At 45.3% G+C, this 27987-nt stretch overlaps 1 protein-coding gene across 1 annotated transcript in view; it reads right to left on the bottom strand.

The window, feature by feature from the left end:
- The window catches only part of dcc (DCC netrin 1 receptor), a gene marked incomplete at both ends in the record, with an annotated part of 204317 nt that overhangs the window by 107555 nt on the left and 68775 nt on the right, over positions 1 to 27987 (bottom strand). Inside the window, 2 exons of the mRNA XM_080528242.1 lie at positions 4328 to 4615; positions 22687 to 23010. Of these exons, the coding sequence (XP_080384368.1) occupies positions 4328 to 4615; positions 22687 to 23010 (612 nt within the window). The remainder of the gene's footprint in view (positions 1 to 4327; positions 4616 to 22686; positions 23011 to 27987) is intronic.

The raw sequence follows: 27987 nt of genomic DNA on the forward strand, positions 1-27987 counted from the left end.
TTTTTTAAGCATGTAGAGTCCATTTAAATCACTGTTTTGGTCTATTGTTTACTAAATGTATGTGCATGTACAGTGGGGTTCAATACTTATTTCCCCCACTGTATATGCATGTAAACTCCCCCCAAAAAGTTTGTAATCGTTATTTCGGTCGATTATTCCTTCCTTTTAATATTACCAATTGGTATTGTATTTTATATTGTTGGAAAGCCTGATTAGTCACCTTTACAACGAGGTACAACCTGTAAGGATCATGCATTCGTGGAATGAGCAACACAGCTAACCGTGTGGGTAGAGGACCCAAAAGAATTTGCCAAAATCCCCTGCAATATTCTTCTGTTGGTATTCACTCTCGTTTTGAGCTTCAAGTGCTGGCAGGTGTATGTCAGTCAGAGGTGTGTAATCCCATATCTCCAGAATCTGAGACCTAACTCCATCCTCCAGGATGACAACGCTCGCCCCCACAGAGCCAGGATCATCACAGAGTACCTCCAGAATTTGGGAGTGGAGAGGATGGAATGGCCTGCCGTGAGTCCAGACCTCAACCAAATTGAACACTTGTGGGATCAGCTTGGGCGTGCTGTACGTGCCAGAGTGACCAACGCAACCATGTTGGCTGACTTGCGGCAAATCCTGGTTGAGGAATGGGATGCCATCCCACAGTAGTGTGTGACCAGGCTGGTGACAGCATGAGGAGGAGGTGCCAAGCTGTTGTGGCTGCGTATGGATCTTCCACACGCTACTAATGGCCAATATGTGTTGTTTTTTCCTTATTACTGTGGGAGAGTGCAATCATCCAATCCACCAAGAAACTCAAAACGAGAGTTTTGAAGAACAGAAGAACAGAAGAATATTGCAGGGGATTTTGGGCTGCTACCCACACGTTTAGCTGTGTTGCTCATTCCACGAATGCATGATCCTTACTTACTTACAAGTTGTACCTCGTTGTAAAGGTGAATAATCAGGCTTTCCAACGATATAAAATACAATACCAATTGGTATTACGGGGAGGAATAATCGACCAAAATAACGTTTCCGAACTTATATACTGTACATGTATGCTTACCTTGAAAGGGATGGGGGGTGGGAACGGGGAAAAGGGCTTAGAAATTGAAAAATCTAAATAAAGTTTCATCAAAGTAATCTTTGCCTCATTACTGCATGTTATGTTCTTTTATACTCACTGTGAACTTGAGTAAAACAATGCCTATGGGACAAACACCAAAATGCTACTTAAGATGCAAACAATAGTTCACAATGACGTTGTTTTTCAGAATGATGTATTTTCATTTTGTCTTTAGCTCGCTTTGATTGTTATACAAATATCTCTCATTTTGTCTTTGAATATTTGCCTGATGATGATTTTAAAATAGATCCTAATAAATAATACAAAACACCCTCCAACCTTGTTTGGAATGAAGTTACCCACAATGCTTTGCTCTGGCTGCATTTCTACCGTAGTCTCTCAGGCTCTCAGCCACTGTTGTTCTCGACCTGTCACTGCTGCTACAGACAATTCAACCTGAAACCCCCACTGGGGTTCCGACATGAGTGCTCTCACTCAAACACCTGCAATCTAGATCCGCTTCTATTTCTGATTGTATTTCCCCAGGAACAGAAAGCGCAGGGGCCATGTTGCTAACCAGTGATTTATCTGACAGGCCAGCCAGTCAGTCAGGCAGACTAAGGGTTCACAACTCCAGAGCAATTGGCCCTGAGATAGAAATGAAATGAGCTGACCCCCCCCCGCAACCTCCTGTTTGCTTCCTAAGGCATGTAGACATCAAGCTGGGGGTCACTACACCTAGTTAAATGTGTGGAGAACTATAGGGAGCTAATGAGTCAACTAAGGCAGAAGGTACAGCAGAACACAGAATGAAACTCAGAGAAAGAACTCCCAGTTGCTGGAGGAGTCACACACAAATAACATGAACTCAATTTCACTGCATTGTTTACAGAAACGCTGTGATTCCCTTCAACAATGTGCCCTGACCACAGTTAACTATAGTGAAGAGGCGGAGCAGAAGCAGGAACAAAGGTATTGTGAATAAAATGACATTTCACAGTGAATAAAAAGAAAACTAAAGCTATAACCTCAAATCTAACCTAAACCCTTCCATATCTGAAAACAGACCCACAAAAGCACACACATCGTCATTGTCAACGTCTTTGAGTCCCTGAAAAGCGCTTTATAAATAAAATGAATTATTCCTATTAGTATGTGACTAATTGTCATTGACACAGTGTGACCATGACTCTGGCTTGGTTCACGGTTGAGAAAGAACAACGCCGTGACATCAAAAGGCAAAGAATTAGGATCAAATAGCTATTCAGGACTGTGAGAGGCGAGGGGTGGATGAAAGCAGAGGGGATCGTGCCCCAGTTAATGTATGACTGAGTACCTGTTGAAAATCAGGGGAACCTAGGGGAAGCACAAGGCATCTGTCAGCACGTTAGGCACGGGACGGAGAGATTGCATTCACAATGAGAGACTGACTTGTGCATTCCATATCCCACATTATGGGGGGCCCATGGGGGGGAGGCGGGGGGAGGCGTGGGGAGGCTGTGGTTCAGGAGGTAGAGCCAGCATCTAATGATCGCAAGATCAGTAATTCGGCGGTTTGATCCACGGCTTGTTGTGTTGTGGTGTCCTTGGGCAAGACACTGAACCTCAAATTGCTCCCAACGAGCGGGCCGGCGCCTTGCATGGTAGCTTGCCGCTATTGGTGTGTGAATGGGTGAATGAGAGGCTGTTGTAAAGAGCTTTGGAATAAGGCGCTATATAAGTGCAGTCCATTTACATTACTGAGATAAAACGCATTGTTAAGAGAACACAGACGAATGGTTACATCTGTATCTGTTTTGAGCATCTTTGATCTTACAAATATCAGTTGATCTTTGATGTCAGCAAAACGCTGAATGGATTAAACCGCTACAGAAGTCAACTCAACTGGATATAATTCTGGAGTTGGTATTGGAATAGGGCTCCACAGCCTGTTGTCAAAATGGACTGTAGCTTGCTACACCTGTTTTTGGTTCAAATCGAAATAAAACCCCAGTGAGTCTTTACTATAATAAATAGTTTGAGTCAGGCCTAACGCTCGCCTTTATCCAGCTTTCACCCACCTGTTTTCCCTTCCAATACATCTCTGACAAGCACAATAACATAAACCTTGAGTCTCTGAGCTGGAGCCCACCTGTTGGTTAAATCAAGTACATCTATACAGCAGATGGCCTCCAAGGTCAACAACAGCCATTATGACGACATTCACATTGAACCCTCTACTGTAAGCAGTTCGGAAGGCAAAGTGGATGTGCTGCTATCTACCAGGGAATTCAAAGACTTGAAAGGAGACTTTTCCTCTAAAAAGGGCACAACGAAGGAGGGCACACTTGGTGAGAGCCAGAGCAAAGAGGCAGGGTTTCTGTCTGCTTTCGCTTGTTCCCAGCGCATCTCCCTGGCTGCTACTTATTCAACCTTTAAGACGTTGGGTCTCACTCCCTCCAAAAGGTCAGGTCTGGTAGGTTATAAATACATGATCCCATCCATTCTCTGCTCTTCCAAGTGTACAGTGATCTGTGCTCAGGTCAGGGAGACAGGCCTGCAGCACCGGATAAGACAACACCCATATACAGAATATAGATGAGGAGAAACAAACTGTACTGAAATAGAGTCAAAAGAGGCTTAGCTATAGTAAGAATTGTACAGCAATTCCATGCAATAGGGATAGGGATATACAATAGGGATATACAAAGGGATATACAAAGTGCTGATAATCTACAGTATGTAGTCATGAGGTAGACCCCAAGTAATCTGGGTTCTAGGACCAATGGTACTTTAGATTAAAGATGTTTGATATGACGTCAGCCTGTGCCTTATTCATTAAGTAATTAAAAGCAATGTGTATTAATAAGATATTGCATGGATTCATATAGTATGGACAGTAAATATAGTATAGAAATACTAGTTAGTTATTACTAGTACTAGTTAGTACCATAATACCATAAAGACCTGGGTCGGAATAGTAACTTTTCTTTCAATTGCTTACGGCGTCCTTGAAGTACCTTTCTCTAGGTAATGGAACCCACGGATCGGATCGGTCCCAAATGGCACACTCTGCCCGACCCCGAGGAACGCGATGAACCCAAGCTGAATCAAGCCCCATCTAACACTTCAAAAGTCATTTCTTTTTCAAGTGCTTTTTCACCGAAAAGGTCTCAACACCTTGGTGAAAAGCAACTGAAAGAAAAACAAATACGATTTCAACCTAGTTCTGAATTCATGTCCAGTCGTGTCCCTCCCCCCGCCCTCTCCCGAGAGATATCGTACCTGGCAGCACGCGTAGGTCTGCGTCGGTGCCTGTGCGGGCACTCCCTGGGTTGTCAGCCAGACAGCGGTAGGTGGCCGAGTCTGGCGGCTGTACCTTGCTGACCTGCAGGGAGCCCGAGGGCAGGACTACCACGCGGCTCTCGGGCGTAAAGGTGAGCGGCATGTCCTCTCTGTTCTTCTGCCAGCGCACCACGGGCATGGGCTCGCCAGTCACCTCGCAACGCAGCAGGGCTGTGTCACCCAGGTAGGATGACACAGACTCTGTGGGGACCACCAACCGCAAGGGACCTGAGGACGGGACGGAACAGAGCAGGGTGGTAGAAGTAAACAAGCTGCGGTGAAAAAGTACAAGACAGTGGGGAGACATACCATGTGATTGTTTACATGGTAAAACAGAAGAAGAAAAAAGGCTTGATCCTTGAGGGTTAATTATTATTCCTCTCTCTCGTCCTCTGTTCTTACTGTAGGCCATAACACTATGGTGAATAAGCACATCTGAATGTACATGAACAAATTAGTAATCGACTGTGTTTACACAAGCGGTGGAAGGCAGAGGGCACACCTTTAAAGAAAGAGAAAGTGTGTCCACTGTCCACCTCTTTTAACATCAAGAAGAGCTAGTCCAGAGATTGATTCATGTTCATCCATGATCAATTTGTCCTCTTGCTCTGCCTTTAAAGGCACATGAAATATGTGCACACACACGCACGCGCGCACACACACACACACACACACACACACACACACACGCACACACACACACACACACACACACACACACACACCTGAGCGTGCATGCACACAAACACATGGACCAACACACGCACCAAGCTGTAGCGTCAAGCCACAGGGGATGAGTGGGTGAAAAACATGTAAAGCACTTTTAGCATCTGTGTAAGGTAGGAAGGCGCTATATATGTAAATAGCTTCTCACTGAGTTTGCTTTGAGTGTGTCTTATATAGTTGGTGTGTTAAAATCAAGGCCTGGTTTAGCTATATGTCTCTTTTCAAAAGAGCTAGCAGTGAGGCAGTGGCATTGACTTTCTCTATTCCAGTACAAAGGGAAGAACACAGACATTATGTACAAAAAATACTTCAAGCAACATGGCTGCCATGCATCACCCAGGTGGGTGTTACATTATTAGTGGCGGATGGGGTGACTTATCACCACTCTATATAAAGCCCCTTGAGATCTAGCATGAATTGCTTTATAAATATAATTTTCACTCAATTAAAAATAATTTTGCTTTTCTTATTCATGTGACGGGGAGGGGAAAGAATAAGCCTTGCGAATAAAATACAAATTATTGCAAATAAACAAGCTTGGAGACCGAACCTGGTGCCGTGTGCCTTTTCATTTACAAAGCTCAGCAGGGAACAATTATTTCGTTCTTCGAGTGAAAATCTAGACGTGAGAGTTAATGTTTGAGACATTATGAGTTAATGAGTAAACATCGCTCCTTTACTCCTGTGCATTCCACATGGCAAAAGGCCATGATCCATCAAACTGTATTTTATCATCCCTGCCCAGACTGACCTCTTCTTCTTCATTTGCAATTCAAAACAGTCTGTTTTCCCTGCAATAGGCAAGTCAGGTCATTATCAAACAAGTAGCAGGCAACGTCATTATAGGCTGAAACTAATTCCATTAATGACCAAAAACAATGTTTTAAAAATCAGCACCACGACCCATAACTTCACCTATACACTACCAAGGTTTTCCAACACAGAGTTTTGATACCTGTTATAGTAGCCATAACTACTGGCTTATTGACAAATGTATTGCACAATTGCGTTGGGTCTTATTAAGATCTTATTGTTTTGATGAGAGGTCCCATTAAGCAGGAGTTTTGGCTCCTTCCTTGGTAGGAAGCCTCTCCATTTGAAGTGATCTGAACTTCCGTTCTTCTACTGTTAATTATTTTCTTTCCTTTTTCAAAGAATCCTTTCTTCATAGTAGTAGATTTTATTTTCTAATGATGGCTGATGGTATAGAATAGATAATTCACCCACTTTAGACAAACGTACTTGTTGTAAGTCACTTTGGATGGTGTCTGCTAAATGCCAAAAATGTAAATGTTAATGTAATTACAGTGCCAATGGATAAGAACTTATGGTGGAAAAGGTTAGTGCATGAGGGACACTGAGAGTTCTGAAAAGCCTATTTTTTCCGTCCAGACTCTTGTTCATCAGTGGTACTAAAGGAGGATTCAGAGACTCTAAATCCACTGGGATTTGAACCAAGTGAATATCTCCACTCCTCTAATCCATGAGATAACTTCAGGAGTAAAGGCTTCAGGCTTCCCTCTTTCTGCCTCACTTTCTCTCTCTCTCTCTCTCTCTCTCTCTCTCTCTCTCTCTCTCTCTCTCTCTCTCTCTCTCTCTCTCTCTCTCTCTCTCTCTCTCTGTGTCTATCGGTGTTGGTTCATCTGTCTGCCTGCCTCTATCTCTCTTTCTCACTCTCTTTCTCTTCTCTCGAACTGTCAATCTCTCTTCTGGATTTTGCGGCCATCTTGAATTGATCAAGTCATGACCTTTTGCTGATCCCTCTGTTATACTTGAGGTCAGAGTACTACAGTATGTGAGTACTGTGAGCGTGTCTGTCAGTCTGGGCGAGGTGCTGTTATCTCCCAGGTGATGTGATGTGTGCAAAGCAGCTATAGTGAAAACACCTTGCATTGGCATGACTGCATGCAAGGGTTCGCGCCCCAGCAGTGCATACACTCTAGCCTTTATGTCACAGAATCCTCTTTAAAAACATCCCATTGAAACCCTAGGTCCTACATTAACATCAAAGGGTTGCCTAGTTCAATCCCACAAACCACTCTGTTCCACAACAACAACAACACCACAAAAGGGACAGAGTGCACAGACGCTCTGCTGTGTTGCATATGGACGACGACAACCACAATTCTTGGGATCTGGTTGTGTTGATTAGGGGGGTGGACGGTACGGAGAGCAGACAGCGGGAGATGATAGAGAACCGTCCAACGGTGTATTCGGCAAAAATGAAAGGGTCACAACCTTGCAGATAGAGTAAAACACGACTACGACTCCCTCCTCTCCACGACACCGATACTGATGCACTGATACCGTTTCTACACAGTAAACTTCTACTGTCTCTTTGACGATGCACCCTCCCGAACAGGCCGCCTCTGCTTCGGCAGCGGCATCAGAGACTCCTGATGAGAGAAGTGTGGTGGACGGAATAGGACTCAATCAGCGACTCTCCTCTAGTCCCATTCAGCCTAATGGAGTCGGCAGAGGGAAATCGATACAGTCGCGCCATGCACCGCATAGCCTCGCTCCCGCCTCTCATACTGCCTCTCATACTCGGGCATTCCATAAAACCAGGTTCCCCCCGGGGAAGGGCCCACACTATCGCTACATCAAAGGAAAACAGGGAACAATCAATCAAAAGAGAAGCGAGCTCCATCCACGGACTTGTCGCCACAGTGGAATATTGTAACTGCGATAACATTAAGAGGAATAGGCACCCACCAACGACGGAAGGTAAATGTACTGATTCGATAAGAGAGTCTTTCAACACTGGATCAAAGTTAAAGGGATTGAGTGATTGCTTAGGAATGGGAGTTCATCATAACTTAAGAAGCATACGTCGGCCTCGAGTTCAACCTCGATCAGGCCTTGATGGGCCTCTTCCGTCAAGTGCAATATCCTCACTGCTCAACCAAGATTTCCTCCTCCAGTGTGAGATCGTGACACATTCTATTTTTTTATTATTATTATTCATTTGAATTGTGATGAAGAGCAGCTGCTGAAGTCCTGGAGCAAAGACCTAGGGGGCATCTGCTGTGGGAGTCCTGTTGTTTTGATTAATCTCAACAATCCCAGTTCTAATCTATCACCCCAAATCTCCAATCATAGCAAGCCCCCAGCATGAGGCCCGGCCTTCTCCAATCTTCGCCCGTGAAATCGCACACATGATGAAAAAATTAAGCCTTGAGATGAACCACACTGTAACCACTGCATCACAATGCTGTAACCACGGAAATTAGCACACACAGCGTCTGGTTTTTACTTCTTGAGGCAGAGCAGAGCGATGAACAGAGCGATGTCATGCTCGCAACTAATTCCGCGATCATTCCTTGAGTGATTACTAATGGTCCGTGACATTTAGATCCAAGATAGCAAAAAAGATGTCTGGAAATTAATTCAAATTACTGTGGAGAAGACTGAAGAGCAAGTAGATTTCAGACAATGAGCTTTCCAGACAGCAATATTTGATCAGTTTCATCTCTCTGTAATGCATCGACCTGGGCATTCGGGATCAGCGGTTTTTGAGCCACTGGTGTTGGTAGATAAGGGAATGCTTTTGTGCTGTTCTGGGGAAGGGTGTGTGTGTGTGGGGGGGTGTGTGTGTGTGTGTGTGTGTGTGTGTGTGGGTGTGTGTGTGTGTGTGAGTGTGTGTGTGTGTGTGTGTGTATATGCGTGTCTGTGCATGCGCATGTGTGCATGCGTTTGAGTGTGTGTGTGTGTGTGTGTGTGTGTGTATGATGTGTGTGTGTGTGTGTGTGTGTGTGTGTGTGTGTGTGTGTGTGTGTGTGTGCGTGTGTGTGTGTGTGTGTGTGTGTGTGTGTGTGTGTGTGTGTGACCTGTACTGACAGTGAGGTTATGAGATGTGTCAGGTTGGCAGTGTGAGGCTGAGGGATATTGGGGTCTAGTGAATTGTCTTGCTCTGCTGGGACTGGGGCCTGTCACATTTGGCACCAGAGCAATCTCACACTGGTCCTACAACTGTAAGCAGTATCCATCATCCAGAAACAAAATATGTTTACACCGTCAAAATCTCAGAGCCATACGCTGTGTTGCTTAGCAGATGATCAACGCAGATTTTCTAAAATCTTGACTGAAAGCTGTGAGTATGGCCCGATTCACACGTTCCAAGCTGTCAACCAGACTGAACATATGACACTCAATATGATCCAGAAATACTAGAAGGTTTTATGACAGTTTGGTGATGTACTTTCACACTAACAACCAATGCAAATATGCAGTGGTTGTTGGTGCTGTGAGAAAATGAAAAGCCAAAATACTCCATATAACCATATTTCATCCTTTTACTGAGTACAAAATCGGGACCCATATAAAATAACATTGTTTACAGTGCAGATATTCAGGGAATATTTTGTTAGAGCACTGTAGAGATTGCAGGGCTCCGGAAAGAAACATATAATTGAGACTGCTGGTTCTAGTACTTAATTCATCCACTTGATTTAGAGGACGTCTGCATGCAAATGAACTAAAAGCGCCTCTAAATCAAATTAAACCAACAAGATGCAAGTTGAGCAGCTGTTTTCCACTTTTTCTCCTCTACCTCTTCAAAAAGAGGCAAAGGCGACGAGAGAGCTAACTTGCTTAGAGAGTATGGGGGGGAAAGGGAATACTCTGCAGCCCCCCCAGCTCTGAACGGACACCTTAAATAAATGGACATTACTCCTGTGCCCGGCGTGCTGCATTAGAGTCATAATCGGCGCTGCATAACCTTTACAAGACACTGGCGTAACCAGGCTTGAACACAGCCTCACACACACACGGCCAAGAGGGGAGAGGCAGCCAGGCCAGACAAGCCAGAAGAAAACTAAAACAAACAGGCGGGCAGCCAGGCAGGCAGGCAGGCAGGCAGGCAGGCAGGCAGGCAGGCAGGTAGACAGGCAGGCAGGTAGGAAGGCAGGCAGGCAGGTAGACAGGCAGGCAGACAGGCAGGCAGGTAGACAGGCAGGCAGACAGGCAGGCAGACAGGCAGGCAGGCAGACAGGCAGGCAGGCAGACAGGCAGACAGGTAGACAGGCAGGCAGGCAGGCAGGCAGACAGACAGACAGGCAGGCAGGCAGACAGACAGACAGGCAGGCAGGCAGACAGACAGACAGGCAGGCAGGCAGACAGACAGACAGGCAGACAGACAGACAGACAGGCAGGCAGGCAGACAGACAGACAGGCAGACAGACAGGCAGGCAGACAGACAGGCAGGCAGACAGGCAGGCAGACAGGCAGGCAGACAGACAGACAGGCAGGCAGGCAGACAGGGAGACAGAGAGACAGGCAGGCAGGCAGACAGACAGACAAACAAACAGACAGACAGACAGACAGACAGACAGACAGGCATGCAGGCAGGCAGACAGACAGACAGACAGGCATGCAGGCAGGCAGACAGACAGACAGACAGACAGACAGGCAGACAGACAGACAAACAGACAGGCAGGCAGGCAGGCAGGCAGACAAACAGACAGGCAGACAGACAGACATGCAGGCAGGCAGGCAGGCAGGCAGACAAACAGACAGACAGACAAACAGACAGACAAACAGACAGACAGACAGACAGACAGACAGACAGACAAACAAACAGACAGACAGACAGACAGACAGACAGGCATGCAGGCAGGCAGACAGGCAGGGGCAGACAAGCCCCATATAGCTTCAGTCAGCACTTCTGCTGAATTAAGACAAAAAGATTAGCGTGATGATGCGATGGAGTGTTTAATGCCTTGTCTGTGATGAGGGAAGCTGGAAGCTGGGTTTATTAGCTATCTGCTGCTGCAGTGCTGAGAGCAGATAGAGGATGGGCCTGGGCCGGGGCTGGGATGGGGAGATGGGTGTCTGGGGAGATGTAAATCCTAGTGCCGTAATGATTACCTCCGCCTCGTAAATTTTGCCTGGCCAACGGCTGCCTGTGACATTTACCTTGTTCAGCATACGACTCGTGGCCAACAACGGGGCAAGGACACGCAGAGGGAAGAGGGAGAGGGAGGAGGGAGCTGTAGTGTAGTGGGAATTTTAAGTTGTAAATGTGGAGTCTACTTTAAAACGGGGAGGGGCGAATGGGGGGGGGGGGGGGTTGTGACGTCATGTCTGGAGGCTACAGTAAGACAGGCTCTTTCAGGTGTTTGTCTGTCTCATGAAAAAGGATAATGACAGGATTTGATGGTGTCACAGTAGAGAGGCACTCTACTCTAAGACACACCAGGATTCTTTTAAAAGATGAATGAATGAATGAAGATGGGTATTATCCAATGGTAAACAAAAGGGTTAGGGTTAAAAACTAAAAAAGGGTTAGGGTTAGCAACAGCAATCAACATGTTCTAGCCCTGTGGCCTCCATTAGGGTCTTTCAGGGCCTGTGACACAAAACGACACAAATATTACTTTATTATCTCCCTCTCCTATAGTGTCAGATAGAAGGTTCTGCTGGTTGTTTGGGTCCACAACCATTTGTCAATTTCTTCGAGGTCTAGAAAGGAAACTGCACTGTAATGTCAGATAATGTGAATCATGTTAGTTGTGTGCTCATTCGTTCCAAAGAAGAGAGAGAAAGAGAGAGAGAGAGCAGTCCAATCCAGTCAGAGCGCCCTCCTTATCATCTCCCTCAGTGGCTGTGTAAATTTACTGGGGGGCCTTGGAGGCCAAAGCACATACGATCCGTGTTTATTGTGCAGGCATATCCCAAGGCACCTCTTTCCAACTGAAAATCTATTTTCAGACCGCATGCCTGAGATTCATCCCTATCTCCTGAATAACAATTTGTCTGCAGCCCCTCCCTGTTCCCTGCATAGCTGGGGCCTAAATGCAGAGCTTTCTCTAATTAAAACTGTTAACAGATGTCTTTGAGGTGATGCCACCAACACAATCCCCCTACTTAATTTCATATTTAAGCTGTGATTACATTTACATGTTTCTTTAATGCATTTCTTTATCAGCCATGAGGATGAGCGCATGTACGTATTGTCTACAAACCAACAATTGTACGGGCTATGCATTTAAATGCAGACATTAGTATGCTGAAATGCATAATAGGAAAATCAGGGTAAAAAAAAAAACATGGAGAATATAGCGATGAATATAGCGGACTGAATGCCACAGAAAGATACATCTGCATATTTCAAACACCACCCATGCATCTAACTAATGCATGTCCTTGGCATTGTATGCTCCTGTAAAAATACTGATACACAAAATCCTGTTGAATAATAGGTTGGACAAAACATTCAATTCAATTATTCAGCTCATATCCACATCACCCCCTCCCACGCACAAGTTGTTTTGCTTACTCTTTTTGTTATTATTGCCTTCAACCAATTAATTGTAGGCCTACTGTATTTTGCGCAATTGCGTAAACAAAGGTAATCTCACTGAGCTGACTAATTAACGTAGGATGTCAGTCAACACACAACAATATTACCCACAATGCCAAACAATGCCAAAATGTTTTGTTTTGATCCCTAGCTCAGCTACACTTTTGCACCCGCTTAGCCCCTGTCATCCAGCGAACGGCGCGGGTATGTCCCGCGATTGCAGTCTATTAACTAATCATCGCACTCTACACCCCATCCTGCAGATAATTGGCTGTGAGGAGAGGTCTCAATCTGTCAGTAGCCCGGCTCTCATTAGCACTCCCAAACAAGCGCATGTCCCCATGTACCAGCTGGGATGGACGCCTCACACTTTAATACCTCTAATTGATTGGGAAGTCTGTGACCTTACTGAAGAACCAAGCATGGGGACAAAAGAATGTGTGTGATGGGATTGGGTGGGGATGGGATAATTGTGTACGTGTGTGTGTGTGTGTGTGTGTGTGTGTGTGTGTGTGTGTGTGTGTGTATGTGTGTGTGTGTGTGTGTGTGTGTGTATGTGTGTGTGTATGTCTTTTTGTGTGTGTGTGTGTATGTGTCTTTTTGTGTGTGTGTGTGTGTGAGTGTGTGTGTGTGTGTGTGTGTGTGTGTGTGTGTGTGTGTGAGTGTGTGTGTGTGTGTGTGTGTGTGTGTGTGTGTATGTGTGTGGGTGTGTGTGGGGGGTGGGGGCAGTAAGCACTGTTTAGGGTTGCAAGGTGGGGCTACAGTGCAAGGGAATATTTCTTTGTTTGAATATTTCTTTGTTCGAATATTTCTGTGAATAGCTCTTCGTTGTTCAACCCAAACCAAACAGATACTTTGCCTCTCTGCAAGTGAATTGAAGAGGAGAATGTGAATCAATACGTAATTGTTGATGTCTGTGGGATAGTAGTCCTCGATAAATGCTTTGAGCATAATCAATAAACAACATTAAAAATATACTGTGTTGTAGACAGTGAATACAGAATGCAGAATACAGGGCGTATCAGGTCGCCTGACTCGGAATTAACAATTAGATACTTGTGTGGTTACCTCAGAAAAAGCATACTACTGTACATAAGAGCTACTGGGAGATCCAACATTTTAAAAAGAAACTCCCATTTTGCATCTCAAGTCAAGACAGCCTGTCCTGTCCACCAGTTTTACATAAGAGCCCCCTATACAACTAAGCCAACAGACACCGTGTGGTAACACAATCTATGACGAAATAAACTCATAAAGCAGGGAAAACAAGTGAAGGATTTAGGCACATGATTCTTCAGCATCTATTGTGACCAGTATCCATCAGTATTCCTCTCGATAGACAACACAGACATCTATGCTCTGTGGAAAAACACCAATCACAGAGCTCCAGGCTGATCTAAGCACGCAGTTCGGGACAACAACCATCAAACCCATATTAGTGAACCATGTCACAGCTCTGAGTAATTGGAAGCATCAGATAACCAGACACGCTGCTCCATGTTGCACTTGGGGCAACACAAACAAAGAGAAAGGCAGTCCACCGACACGCATATCTAAGGCATCTGGGTCCTTGCATTTTAATAACCAAAACACTTCTGCAGAACACAGCAGAGTTGCATTAAATTTGAATTAAAAGGAGGAGTAGGTTCCAATGTAGAGGACACCTCAGAGAGGAGCTCTCAAACAAACAAACCGTAAACAAATGATGAATCGTTCTTTGTACATTTGAGATTCTTCCATCATTCCATGTAAATAAACCCAAAACGCCACAGGAATTATCATCTGTGAATGGGCAAAATGTTATTTGCCTAGGGCATATATAATCTGACACCCAAATACTGACCAAATATATATGATTCACATGTGGGATGTAAACATTATGTTTTCATAGGCACTGAATACTCTTCAAGACATTCTGAACTATGCGTAAATGATATGATTTTGAATGGATGCATGGTACAACAAAACATACAATAGTCTGATAGGTAAAGTCATTTAAAAATCTCAGTAAACAAGATGATAAAACATCCGGAGACAAAGTGTTGCAAAGGTATAGCATTTTTTTCACATCAGTGTATCACACATTAAGTACCACCAGCGCTTCTTCATGACAGGTTCACTAAACATATCTTAATGACAAAATGTAAAGTAGATCTCAAACCACCAAGGCGAAAGACTCTCACAGCATAAATCATGTTCCACCTGAGTCGTTTACGGAACTAGTAAGTAAACAACAAACTCAAAGCACTACCCTGAGGACTTGGGCTGATCAGCTATGACGAAAAGAGTAAGTCAGGAGTATGTTTGGAGAGAAACATCTTCCCCGGTTTCTGGAGCAGAGACAAGTTCCCTAAGTGATTAATACACCCTTTTAAACATTCCGGCACATTCCCGGCACCCGGATGAAATGTTCAATATTAAAAAGACTTCCACGTCGCCTTTTTCTCACTGCGCACTTCCAAACTTAGACTCCCCCCGCCCCCCCCCCCCGACACTATCTCAACCCAGAGCACTGAAATATTAATGTATGTCTGGGTTGAAAGTGGAGGGGTTCAGAGAGACTCAAAGACAGCCAGAGTGGGTCTCAGATGCTCTGCTTCAAAGCTCCCCCTGAGCGTCCTACACACAGTGGTCCTCGCTAGGCGTTTACGGCACCTCCGAGGGTGAAGGGATATACAGCAGCACGTAATATGGCTCTAATCCACAATGGCCGGGATGACGGAAGCGCCGACGGTTGACACAAGCTGTCACTCTCAGCTGGCATGCAGCATCGCTGGCACAAATAAGAGCGGGCAAGGGAGGAGAGAGTGTTTAAAATTAATCAGCCGTGCTTCAATATGGTTGAGCGTAGCCGGATCATGCTAATGACAGGCTGCAACTGGGATTAGTCTGCGGGGTGATGATTCAGTAGGGTAGTGATAGGTCTCTGGAAAGGTGTGCTGACAGACTGACGGCACAATTGAAGATGCCCTTTGGCGAAGTTAGTATCCCTCATGGAGGCCTATCAAGTTCAAAGACGATACAAAATCACATTAGAGAGACGCAGTAGTGCTCAATATTTTATGTGTGTGTCTTGAACCACTGTATTCTCTCACAGTGAAGTAAGTGTTCATTTACTGTACCTGACCTACTCTAGTACATCTGAGTTATTTTTTACAGTATTGTCCTGTCCACTTGTACTGTGCCTACCTTATGAGTGTTTTACTGGTTGGTTTAAATCTCTTGCTACGGACACACACACGGACACACACACAACACAACACACACACACACACACACACACACACACACACACACACACACACACACGTCACTTATAGAAGCGGCTGCACCACATAAAAAAGTGTATGAAAAGGTTCTTAGTGAGGAGTTATTGAGGATCTACTCAGAACCTCTTCAACTGAAGAACTAGTTTTGGTTACTAGGTTACATCTTTTCTTTACTAAGACGGTTGAAACTGAATAGTCGTACTGGGTCGGTGAAAGTTCTCGACAACTGGCACATCTCAAACACCTGCAGAGGTAGGTCATCAAGTCCATTCCGCCCTCGCTCTGTTCTCTAATAGCCGACATGTCTGGGCCCGTCACCTGCCACAGACCTACACAGCCTCTCCATCATCCTCTCTCCTCCGTGACACTGTCTTTCTCCCTCTCTTCGTCTTTCCGTCTGTCCCTCCATCTTCCTCTCTATCTTTTCTCTTTGTGTCCGTCTCACTCTGTCATTCTCCTGCTCCCCAGCCATCTCCATCTCTGTCACTCCTTCCATTTCATCTGCCCTCTCCTTCCTCTAGCGCTCTCAGCGAAGGAGAGACATGGAGGGAACAAGAGAGATGTGCCTTTCCAACATGGCTAACCCTAAACCTCAGTTGTTCTCTCCACAGCTTAACTCCTCCCCTCTCAGATGTCCAACGTCCAGGCATTAACACTCATGGCTTCCTGTTCTGTATTGACTGGCTGAGTCATCCGAGCCTCCAACAGAGCTCGCTTTTAATTAGTGAAAAATGCCACAGCGGCCCCCAAGGGGAGAGTCAGAGACAGGTTTGATTGCTTGTTTCCTCCATCTCACAGGTCAGCTTCTGGTTGACTCTGTTTGTGGGTTGATAGGTGGAGGATGGGTGGAGGAAGCCTTCCGACGGTAGTAAGATTGGTTTTGTGGGTCGAATTGGATGGAAATACACTATAGGTGATGTAATATGTACTGTACATGCAGCTCTTAGCAATGAATGGGGAGATTGACCCCTTTCTTTCCCGGCCAACCTATTGGATTACGTCTTGAACATATTGATCAAAAGAGATCTTAACATAAAAATCGCAGTGGAAATTATGTTTAGGATGAATTGCTTAGCATTCATTATTACATGAAGTAGATTAGATGGAATAATTTTTACATCATTGATGTTACGTTACATTAGGTTATGTGTCTTTTACGTCCGATATGCGTCCATCTCTAGATGGCTAGCGTTTTATCCAAGCGGATTATCCTTAGAGGACGTAAGTAAATGGTGTGCTACAATGTGTTTTAATCTGATTTACTCTTGTCTCCTCTCTGACCTGACTGGGGCAGCGGCCGAGTGTTTCTGACAAATGGGAGCGAGCCGTCCGCTGGGTGGATTTGTCAGTCCCAAAGACCATCAAGGTGAGGTCAAGGGCACGGGTAGTCGTTACTCTGCATGGGGGGCATCACCTTATCTCTCCATCTCTTCTATCTCATCCTCCCTTCATTCATTCTCCTCCCACACCCAGGCCTCCTCGCATGACCTCCTTTTCTCCTCAACCCTCCCACCTCCCCCTATACATCCCCCGGTTCTGCCCGTCTTCACTGCTGGAGAGAATATTAACTTTGTGTCATTTTGTGAGGAGAGAGTACTTTTGGAAAGAATAAAAATGGCTTTTCAAATACAGAAAGCTCGTAAATATAAGTATATATATAAGTAAGTATATAAAAGTATATTAAAGGATATTAAAGGATGACAAGAGTCATTCCATGAGTGCTGATATAGAGTATAATGGCACTGGGACTTTTAACTATATCTATCACTCCGCCGCACAGGTGTTCTAATAAATGACCGTTAAGTAGGCTAGGCAACATTAACAGTCGTTATCTATCTATTATCAGATCGTAACAAACTTTGCACCGCAAAGATGGATATATTTACATAATGTTATAAATAACATTTGAGTTCAATTATGAATAGTCGTCAGAAGAGGATGAAAGTGACTGTCAACAGACTCTTATTTCACTGGTTGCACACTACATGGAAACGTACAGATAAATGTACATGATACAAAGTAGTTAGCCTGAGGTAACGTGTGTAAAAGTAGCCTTGAGAACCAATGGTTCTCAAGCCTAATGGCCCATGACGCTGGTATCACAGGTTCTTACCCCCAATCCAACCCTTAATGCTGAGTGCCAAGCAGGGAGGCATCGGGTACCATTTTTATAGTCTTTGTATGACTCGGCCGGGGTTCGAACTCACAACCTCACAATCTCAGGGTGGACACTCTATATAACGGGTAACGTGTGTAGGCCTACACAAAATAGCAAAACAATTTTTGTTTAGGTTGCTTGGCAACTAGTGGCGGCTGGTGCTAAATTTTTTGGGTGGGGCACAGGTTATGGGGGCATGCTCCACGGGGAAGAATATCAACTTTAAAATCTGGATTTACAGTCGATTTTAGCATGAGAATATACTGTATATAGTACTGTCCAGACAGTTGTCTTGTTTAGCCATTCAACTAGGCATTATTTATTCAAATGGAGAAAGACATGGAACACAATGCAATTGTGATAATAAATGTGTTCTTTGTTACTTCTTTAATTAAATTAAAGTGTACCTTTCTATTATCATACAATATTTCCTTTAACATGTAAACTCTATAATCATACAGTTGTCTTTCTATTAGTTGTCATACTGAACTGTTTGTTATCATCCTGAACTATCTCTGTTGCTCACCTCACCTCAGTTCTGTCTCTGTTGCTCTCCTCTCCTGTTGTCTGTCTCTCTGTTGCTCTCCTCTCCTGTTGTCTGTCTCTCTGTTGCTGTCCTGTTGTCTGTCTCTCTGTTGCTCTCCTCTCCTGTTGTCTGTCTCTCTGTTGCTCTCCTCTCCTGTTGTCTGTCTCTCTGTTGCTGTCCTGTTGTCTGTCTCTCTGTTGCTCTCCTCTCCTGTTGTCTGTCTCTCTGTTGCTGTCCTGTTGTCTGTCTCTCTGTTGCTCTCCTCTCCTGTTGTCTGTCTCTCTGTTGCTGTCCTGTTGTCTGTCTCTCTGTTGGTCTCCTCTCCTGTTGTCTGTCCGAATATCGGTTGTTAAGTCGCGACGTGTTTCCGGGTCCAAAGTTGGCTGAGGCGCTGTCTTCGAAATGCCACAATAATAATAATAATAAATTATATTTATATAGCGCTTTTCCGAGGCTCAAATACCCTGACAATATGGGGCAAACGGGAAAGTGCTGTGTCCCTTGTTGTATGAATAGATCCCAGTCTAAAAAACGATTGAACTGTCATTCTGTAGTTCACTGGTACTCTGGTGCGGAGAATTTCTGGTTTAGACCCGGAAATTGCAAAACGTCACGTTTGACGTCAGACTTAACAACCGGATATTCAGGGCTCTCAAGTCTCATGCATTTTTTTATTTTTACTACCCCTAGTGGTAGTGGCCCTAGGCTGCAGCCTAGGTAAGCCTATAATCTGCGCATGCTCGGGGCGCATTTTTTGGAGACAGCCAATTGGAGCGCTGCTACAGCTCACGTGTAAGCCAAAAGTATTTGGACTGCCATAGCCTGCCATTCGGCCGGCGCCCCGACTCCTCCCCTATGTATTTTCACAGTGAATTTTACACACACACACACAGATAAAATATTTATTGTATTGGAGGATTTTTAATGAATGCTGATAGGCGCCGACAGAATATCAGCCGCATTTTGTGAATAAACAATGTTTATTTTAAAAAAAACGTTTACAAGTCGCAACTAGGAAGTGAAGGTGGGGGCGGCGCCCTAGCGCCCTCTATTGGCCAGCCGCCACTGTTGGCAACAGTCCAGTTCAAGTTCAAGAGCAAGTTCAGTTGCGGAACTTTTTGTGTTGGCGGAGCCAAATAAATGATTAAATAAACGTTTATTCGCTTATTAATAAATGGCGCTTGTAAAATGGTGTATAAAAGCAATATCACACTCAAGGTCTTGCTGTTATACTGAATATCAGCAGGCTGTGATTGTCTTCAGTACTCGTCCGTACCAGCCGTGCTGATATTTTGTATAACAGCACTCCCTCTCGTGTGATATTGCTTAATTATATTACTATTCACAAATAAAGGGCTTCTAAGCAAATCATTTGTAGGCGTCTGGTAGAACATCTATCATTTGTACTCTTGAAATCAAATACTGTAGCTCTCGTTCTGTTTTGAGAGGATATTGTAAACAGATACACAGTGTAAAGTAGTCAACACTACGATGCTAATTGGTTCTAGACTCAAAGCCTTTCTTTTGTGTTCTCCAATTCTTAAGGGTTGGATCAACAGAGGGCTCTGGAGAGCCGTGTCTGTCTGTACGGGGCGTTGGTGGTAAAGTTCTGGCTGTGCTTGCTCTCTCTCCTGTGGACATGCCATCCGTACCCCCTGCCAAATGATTACAGGCCTGCTGGCATCACTTGTAATGTATTCCTGGCATGAGATGCCATTCCCTGCAGAGACAAGGCTAGAACTTGAACACCACAAGGCCTGTTATCAAGGGATATACCGTAGACGAAAACCCAATGTTTGAAGGACAATATTTGCGTCAAACTCCGATATGACCACGTGTCTAGACTGAAGAACACCTATATTCATCTTGTGTTTAATCCAATCCTCCATGATGAAGTTATGAATATATACAGAAATGTATATAGGTTATGAAAACAGACATGAAAGTATCTCTCTACATTTACATACTGGAACTGGATACGTTATACTTGTGACATTGGCTGTGAGGATTCTTTTGATTGTTGAAGGTTACCCGAAGCTCACTGTATTATATACCATGAAAGTTGCTTTTGAGGTTTTGAAGAGAGACAGATAAGTGGTTAAAAAAAGTATGCCAGCGAGACAGCAAGCCTTACCCTGCACCATATCGAGGGGCAAAGACGTTAAGAGGGCATGAGGCCTTCGTTGCAAATCTGCCCGACTGGCACTTTAATCACACCATAGATTCCATTCTGGCAATAATGCCACACTCAAGATGATCCGTTTAGAAACATGGCAGAGGTGAGCTGCCAATTTGGCATTACTTTAAAGGCAACCCAATGTCACTTTCAGTTGATGCTCCCTTCTAGCTGTTTCCATGGTTTCAATAGGAGGGGCAGAATGTCCTTTGGGGAGGGATGGGGGTGGGGGGGCAGGGTGGGTGGGGTAGAGCAGGAGCAGGGGGGGGGGCCACCTCATTTTCCTCCAAACGGATGAAAAGAAATGTAATTTGAGGATAGCTCTGAACTGTCAAAGGACATTGTCAAATCTCTGTGACATAGAGCAGTATAACAGAGGTGCCTATTTCAGTGGATTAACCCTCAAAACTATCCCTGGAAGGGAAGAGATGGATCCAGTTAATGTCCTTGGCCTGACCCCCTCGGTCAAAGAGCTCAAAGCTCATCTCCCCCCCAACGGCTTGGCCCGTCTATCTGGCCACTTGAGCAGGCCCCCGCTACGGCCCGTCCGTCTGTCTGTCTGCCTGTCTGTCTGTCTGTCTGGTCCATGTGTCTCGCCGCCACGCTCCACAGAGCCTGTCATAAAGAGTTGTGTTCAACACCTGCCTCATTCCGGCTCTGTGGACCTGTGTAGTTTGTCCAAGCAGCCGTGTATCGGCAAGGGAAGGGAGTTTGTAGTCTGTGGAAGAGGGAGCCTGCAGCAAACAGAGTCTGGAGCCCTACAGCCTGCTGGGGGGTGGATTTATCTCCAGATGCAGAGTTAAATACACGGGGCGCAGGCGTCTGCTACTGTCTGCGACAGTAGTGTAGACTCCCGTGGAGTTAGCAGAATGCAATCTTACTCACTTCTGTTCACAACCATAGACAGCATGGCTTTTACAGCTCGCTGTGCATTTTACATGTTTAATAACCACATGTGGCAGAGGCAATTGAACTGAAACATAACAAATTCGTACAGGTGAAGTGTGACTGGGTCTACATTTCCTTTTCGATGTTGGAGACCAATACAGGATCGCTGCAAGCTACATTCTACATTCTACATTCTACATTTATTTTATTTTTTACCAATCTGCTTCAATTCAACCACTGTGGTAGTGGCACGCAGGCACTGAACAGTAGAGTGGCACTCTGATTGGACATGTGAACTTGGCAAATTGTTATAAATGGAGCATTGCTTGCAGTCGAATCATGGCATGGATGTTAAACCAAGTTGGATCTATGTCCCAATATCCACTCTAGCATGACACGTAGAATGAAGCAATGTATTGGCCATGCATTCTAAGTAGTGTACTATTGTTTATGGAAATTGAGAGACAGCCCATGTTTCATACACAGGATTGACAGCTTCATGCATCAGAGACTATCAGCGCCACCATCATCGACCTATCAGGTGGTCCTTAACCAGGGCAGATTAGACAAAGCCCCAGTGGAGATGCCTCTGCCCAGGTCTCTATTGCTGGTAATTAGGCCCCTGCATGTTTTAGTTAAACAGTGGCTTGCCCCTGCACCGTTGATCATTAGACGCTTAACTAAGCAGCTTTGTCTCGCCACAGTGCCTCAAGACCGCCTCCCGCTAGCTGGGGTCAAGAGCTCTCTCTTCTGTGATTCATGATATCCGTGTCCCCCTGCCGTTTGGAGGGAAAGAGAGGGAGGAGAAGAGATGAAAGGGGGGAGTTCTCCCGTTCGAGACCTGCAGCCATCTCCCTGAGCCCTGGATAACATCGGCTCACCGGAGCTCCAGGCGGCTCGGCGATAGTGCAGCGATGGGGGGGGTGTGTTTGTCTTGCTTTCACGCCATGAACAGCACGCGTGCCCTTTTTACAATTCTTCCGCGATAGTGTATTGCCCAGGTACAGCAACAACCCCCTGGTCCTTGCTCCCTATACATGATTGTCGATCTAAAAGGATTGGATAGGATCACGCATGATGGCGATCACTTAATCTTGCCCTTTGATAGCCAAGGTGAGACCTTTGCCATGTGGCTTAAGTCTATCCAAATGCTTTCAGATCTACTCCAGTGTCTAGAGCAGAGGGGGGTTGTGGGTTGTTTAGACAGACAGGTAGACAACCCATTACTAGATTTACGTTTTAATAGCTCTTACCGGATACAGTGACTTTGGCTGTCCGACTAACGATGGCGCCCACCCCCTCCAGTGTGGCCAGACACTGGTAGCTGCCCTCGTCCGGTCGATGATGCCGCGAGTGGACCACATTCTGGACCACCAGTGAGCCGTTGGCGAGCTGCTGTCTCCTCTCGTCCACCACAGTGCTCAGCAGCACGCCGTCCTTCTTCCAGGTGACGGTCGGGGTGCCCTGGTCCGACTGGGCCTCGCAGTCCAGCTGCAGCACGCCACCTCTCACCGTCACCATGTCCTGGGGCTCCAGCACGAAGCTCAGTTCCACGAAGCCCTGGGATGTCTCTGACCCTGGAGGGAGGAGAGAGAAGGAAACAGGTTTAGTCTCAGATCGATGTCTCCTCTCTGCACATTGCGTGATGTACAGTATCCTCCCAGGTGTTGGTATCCTAACCTTCTTTTCTTATTAATTCAACGGGCTGTGGATCCGATCTGGATGAATATACTCGGAAATGTATACCTTATAGTGTGAAAGTAGATATTTGACACCAAAGTTGCTCGGACGACCCGTATCCGGTTAATTGGGTCTTCAACAGATCTGGGGTCAGTTTCACAAAAGATGTAAAGCTTAAGTAGTACTTTATCAATTTTTTTAAATCCCGGCCCACTCCTCTGCTGGACCAGGAATCAATGTTCTTCATTGAACAGATTTCATTCTTGCGACTGACTGATTTTACAATGGCTACTCTCTAACGGCTTTGCGGTCGCGGTTGTTGGGATAAATTAAGTACTACTTATGCTACGAAACGTAGTTCTTTCATCAAGAAATTGGATCCTCGTGGCTTTCAGAATACAGTACTTCACCGTTGAACCGCTGAGGCTCTAGTCTACACCATACAAAATATGACAAACAATAGCTAGGTCTGTTCCAGTAGTTAGAAATATGGGCATATTCTTAGCTTGTGAAAAAATCCATTGAATCCATCAGAAGACTAAGTACTCAGTTAGTACTCAGAGGTACGGTCAGTGGCTCCGTTGGTATTCCCTAAATTGGCCATCAGAGCTGAGAGTGATGAGCATACACCACTGAGGCGGAGAGCTGAGTGCCTCGTGCAGGGGGGTTCATTAGTATTACTGACCTATCCCCAAGGACCTGGCTCTCTATCAGGCATCTCCCAGGATTGGTATTCGGCCTCTGAGATGACTTTCAACTTTCTACAGATAGTCCAATGAAACAATTTCTTCAGACCAGTTTTAACGGTTGAAAAATATTAAAAGCTTCCCCCTCCAGGCAAGGGTAATGGAAGCCGTCAGAGCAACTTTGAAATCTACTTTCATACTATTAGGCCTAGGTAATAGTTAATTCAGAGCAGATCCCCCGGTCCTGTAGTTAATACGAATAGAATGTAAAAAAAGTAATACAAGTTTTAAATGTGTAAAACAGCATCACTAAATGAATTGCATGAGTTCATACCACTGCCATGTATTTGAGGCTGAGTGGGGTGGAACCGATTAGCAAGCGCTTGTTTGAAAAGAAAAAAAATGGCAACTGGCATGCTGCACAGCTGTCTGTCTCCTTTGTTTCAGCGTGTTCTCTATTCCAACATAGGATTCATCCATATTTATACGGTGGTTGCCATGATTATGGCTCCTCTCTCTATGCTGCTTATGCACCCTGTCAGCATAACACAGCAGAGAGATATATTTTCAATCAAAAGTGTTAACTTTAGAGGCTGGCTTTCATGTTTTTGCTTCTATAGGGTAGTAGGGATACTTCTCCCTACACCCCCTGCGCCCCCCTTCCCTATGTGAGGGAAGCTCTCCTGAAGGTGCTGAATGATTCAAATGGTAATGTGAATACGGGCAGAAAGCAAGGTAATTCTATCTCTCTATGCTTTTTGTCTTGCTTGCTGCGTTGGAGGTTCTTTATGAAGGCAAAAGCGGTTCAGCGTGACACAAACAGATACTTTATGCGGTGCAGCCGCTTCTATACGTGTGTGTGTCTGTGTATGTGTTGGTAGCATGAGATTTAAACCAATCAGGATGTGTCACATGCCCGGCCATACAATAGTATCTTGAGAAAAGCATGCCCAGCTTCAGACAGCTCTATCGCAAATCTGTAAAAGTACATAATTATGTCTGTGTACCTTAAAAACTGTTGTCGCGGTCACAAGTTAGAAAATGGATTTGAAATGGAAATGACCAGCTGCTGCTAAAGATGACAGTTATTGCTTGAACAATAGCAATGGAATTCCAAACCCAACAAGAGAGTGCACGGAATGTTGCGAGATTAGCATTGGGATGTATGACATATCAACACACACATTTTCTATTGCATGTTTTTATATGATTGCTCATAAACCTGCACTGCTTACTTCACCACTTGGGTGTGATTTTTATTTACACAATGACAAATTCAACACCTTGCTTGAAGCCTCTCCCCAGTCTCCTTCTCTGCTGAAGATGTTTGTGGAATATCACAGATGATAGAACAAAGGCGAGAGACTGCGAGGGGAGTTGGGGTGGTTCTCAGAGATAAGAGATGGGAGGAGGCGGGAGAGAGGAGTTACAGTATCACCCTGTTTCTGACGGTCCCACCCCGTGTCATTACTGAGAGTGAGTGCAGAGTAATTGAAGAAACCTTTCTCTAACTCTCCACTTCCCTCTCTTCAGACGAAAGAGGGAGGGGGAGGGGGATTTGAAAAAGCGATGAGCTGACAGAGAAGGGATGGGGGGTTGGGTTTTTGGGGTGGAGTAGGTGTGTGTGTGTGTGTGTGGGGGGGGGGGTTAGCATGCATACCAAATGACAGTGCCAACGACAGCCTGTCAGAGAGAGGGCTCTGTCAAAACCTCTGAGAAAGGAGAGAGAGACGCTTCAGCTTGTTGTGGCAGACTGGGCTTCTGCAACTGTACCCGCTTATGTTGAGGTGTGTAACGCTCCACAACTGTGCCCATCCCTGTTGTGGTAGACAGGACTTCTATGACTGTCTCTACTACCACAAGGCCAGCGGATAGGGCCCAACTAATACTAACTGGGCCCACTAATACTGTACCATGGCAGGCTGTACCATCACGAGTGTGCCCGCTACTGTTGCAGTGCCAGGGATAGCTATAGGACTGGGTCCACCACTACTGTAGGGAGGGCTCCAGGGAAGGCTTGTGGAGGTAGAAATCAGCTCATTGTAATGCAGGGAATGGAATGTATTCCAGTATTGTATCAGACACACACTGGAGAACTCAGAGACAGTGCCCACTGTCACCGTGCCTGCTATGTCTGTGGTAAGCAGGGCTGCTCCCAACAGTACAGGGACAGAGAGGATCGACCCAGGACACTGACATCAGCACCTGTAGTTGTTGTTGTGGTGTCTCTAAGGCGTCGTTTAGGTCGTTGTTTGATTGTGCCCTATTGTGTTTTGAGTGGAGCCCCAGAAAGAGTAGCCAGCGGTAGCTTGAGGAACAAGTCATTGGGATTCGGATGAACGAACAAATAAACAAATCAACAATGCCTGTGCTTCTTTGTGATTGAAAGAGCAATCGGATGCATTCATGAGGACAGTTTCCACTTACTTAAGTCTGAAGTCAACAATAAGTGAGTAATTGGGCAGGATTAATCAAAAGGCTAATGCCAACCCAAGGCTATAGAGCTCAAAAGCTGACTTAATGGACTGCACTTACTGTACATAGCGCCTTATTCCAAAGCTCTTTACAATGGCCTCTCATTCACCCATTCACACACACATTCACACACCGATGGTGTGAAGCTGGCCCGCTAATTGGGGTTCAGTGTCTTGCCCAAGGACACCTCGACACGTGGCCAGCCGGGGATCAAACCGCCGCAACGATCATTAGACGCCGGTTCTACCTCCTGAGCCACAGTCACTCACAGCCACCCACTTAAAGGTGAACCGCATAACTATTAACATTCTTGCATAACCGTTGAAATATATTTTTATCCGGTTAAAACATTGAATTACAATCATGTACTTAAAAAATAACCTTCTGGTCATAAATATTAATAATATTCCAGCCAACGCTCTTAGTGATCTGAACAGAGACAGATGGAGCAACATAATTAAACATTCATAAACGCCTTTGAAACATTTTGAACCGCCAGCGTAGAGACATGAGGGAAACTTTACAAGTCCATTGATTCACGCGGTCTCCAGGCAACTCCATCTGGAAAGCCAAATCAAGACTTTGTTTTATCATTGCGTGGCTTTTAAATGATCCCCGTCAAAAGGTCTACTGACTAACTAACTAGAGAGAGTTATCTCCTCTGTTATTGGCTGCGGTGCTTTAGTAATCCTGCGCTGTTTGCATCTGTGGTGCGAGATATCATCTGGCTGCTATCTCTTCATTACAGTCTCATCTCAGCGTGGCCAACTCTCCGCCATGCTGCCCCTCTAATCGATTCCCCTTCAACAGACCTTCTGCCCCTCGCTTCAGTCTTACTGCTATCTTGACAACTTCATCTATGAGACCCTGCTCACATCTGACCCTTCAATCACAGTCACTCTGGGTTTTCTCTCTATTTCTCTCCTCTCTCCTTCGATGTCTCTTTCTTTCTTTCTCTCTCTCACACACACACACACACACACACACACACACACACACACACCTTGACTGCCCTTCTCATTTATTCTTCAGTTGCTCATCTCTATCCCTCACCCTCTAACAAAGCTACAGGCCTCCCTCATCTCAACCTCTCTACGGGAATCAGTTCAGTTTCATTCAGAAAGTCCAGTGATAGAGAGAGAGAGAGAGAGTGAGAGAGAGAGAGACAGAGAGAGAGAGAGAGAGTGAGAGAGAGAGAGAGAGAGAGAGTGAGAGAGAGAGAGAGAGAGAGAGAGAGAGAGAGAGAGAGAGAGAGAGAGAGAGAGAGAGAGATCTGCCGGTAAAATAATCCCTTACTCCTCCCTTCCTCCTCTCTCCGATCTATTAAGACAGTATGGTAGAGGGGGCTGCTGGAGGCTGGCCAGCATTTCTAATGTGAGCTTGTTTACTTTTACACAGGCTTGATGGCATCTGGTGAAGAGCATAATGGCTTGGCTCAACTCCTGCACTGCTGTCACCATCCTGCATCTGATCTATTATAATCTCTCTCTCTCTCTATCTCTCTCTCTCTCTCCCTCTGTCTCTGTCTCTGTCTCTCTCCCCCAGTTCCTGTATCATTCAACAGGCTACAAAACCTGTATTCACATGTGACAGCAGCTGGTGAAACCGGAAACAAGTCGGCAACCAATCAAAATGTTCAGATTTTTATTCAGAAAATGTTATATACATTTCAACGCTGTTGAAAATCAACAGACTGAATCAACTCCCACTTTC

This window comes from Nansenia antarctica (assembly GCF_963989245.1).
Source record: "Nansenia antarctica genome assembly, chromosome: 4".
Classification (NCBI taxonomy): Eukaryota; Metazoa; Chordata; class Actinopteri; order Argentiniformes; family Microstomatidae; genus Nansenia; species Nansenia antarctica.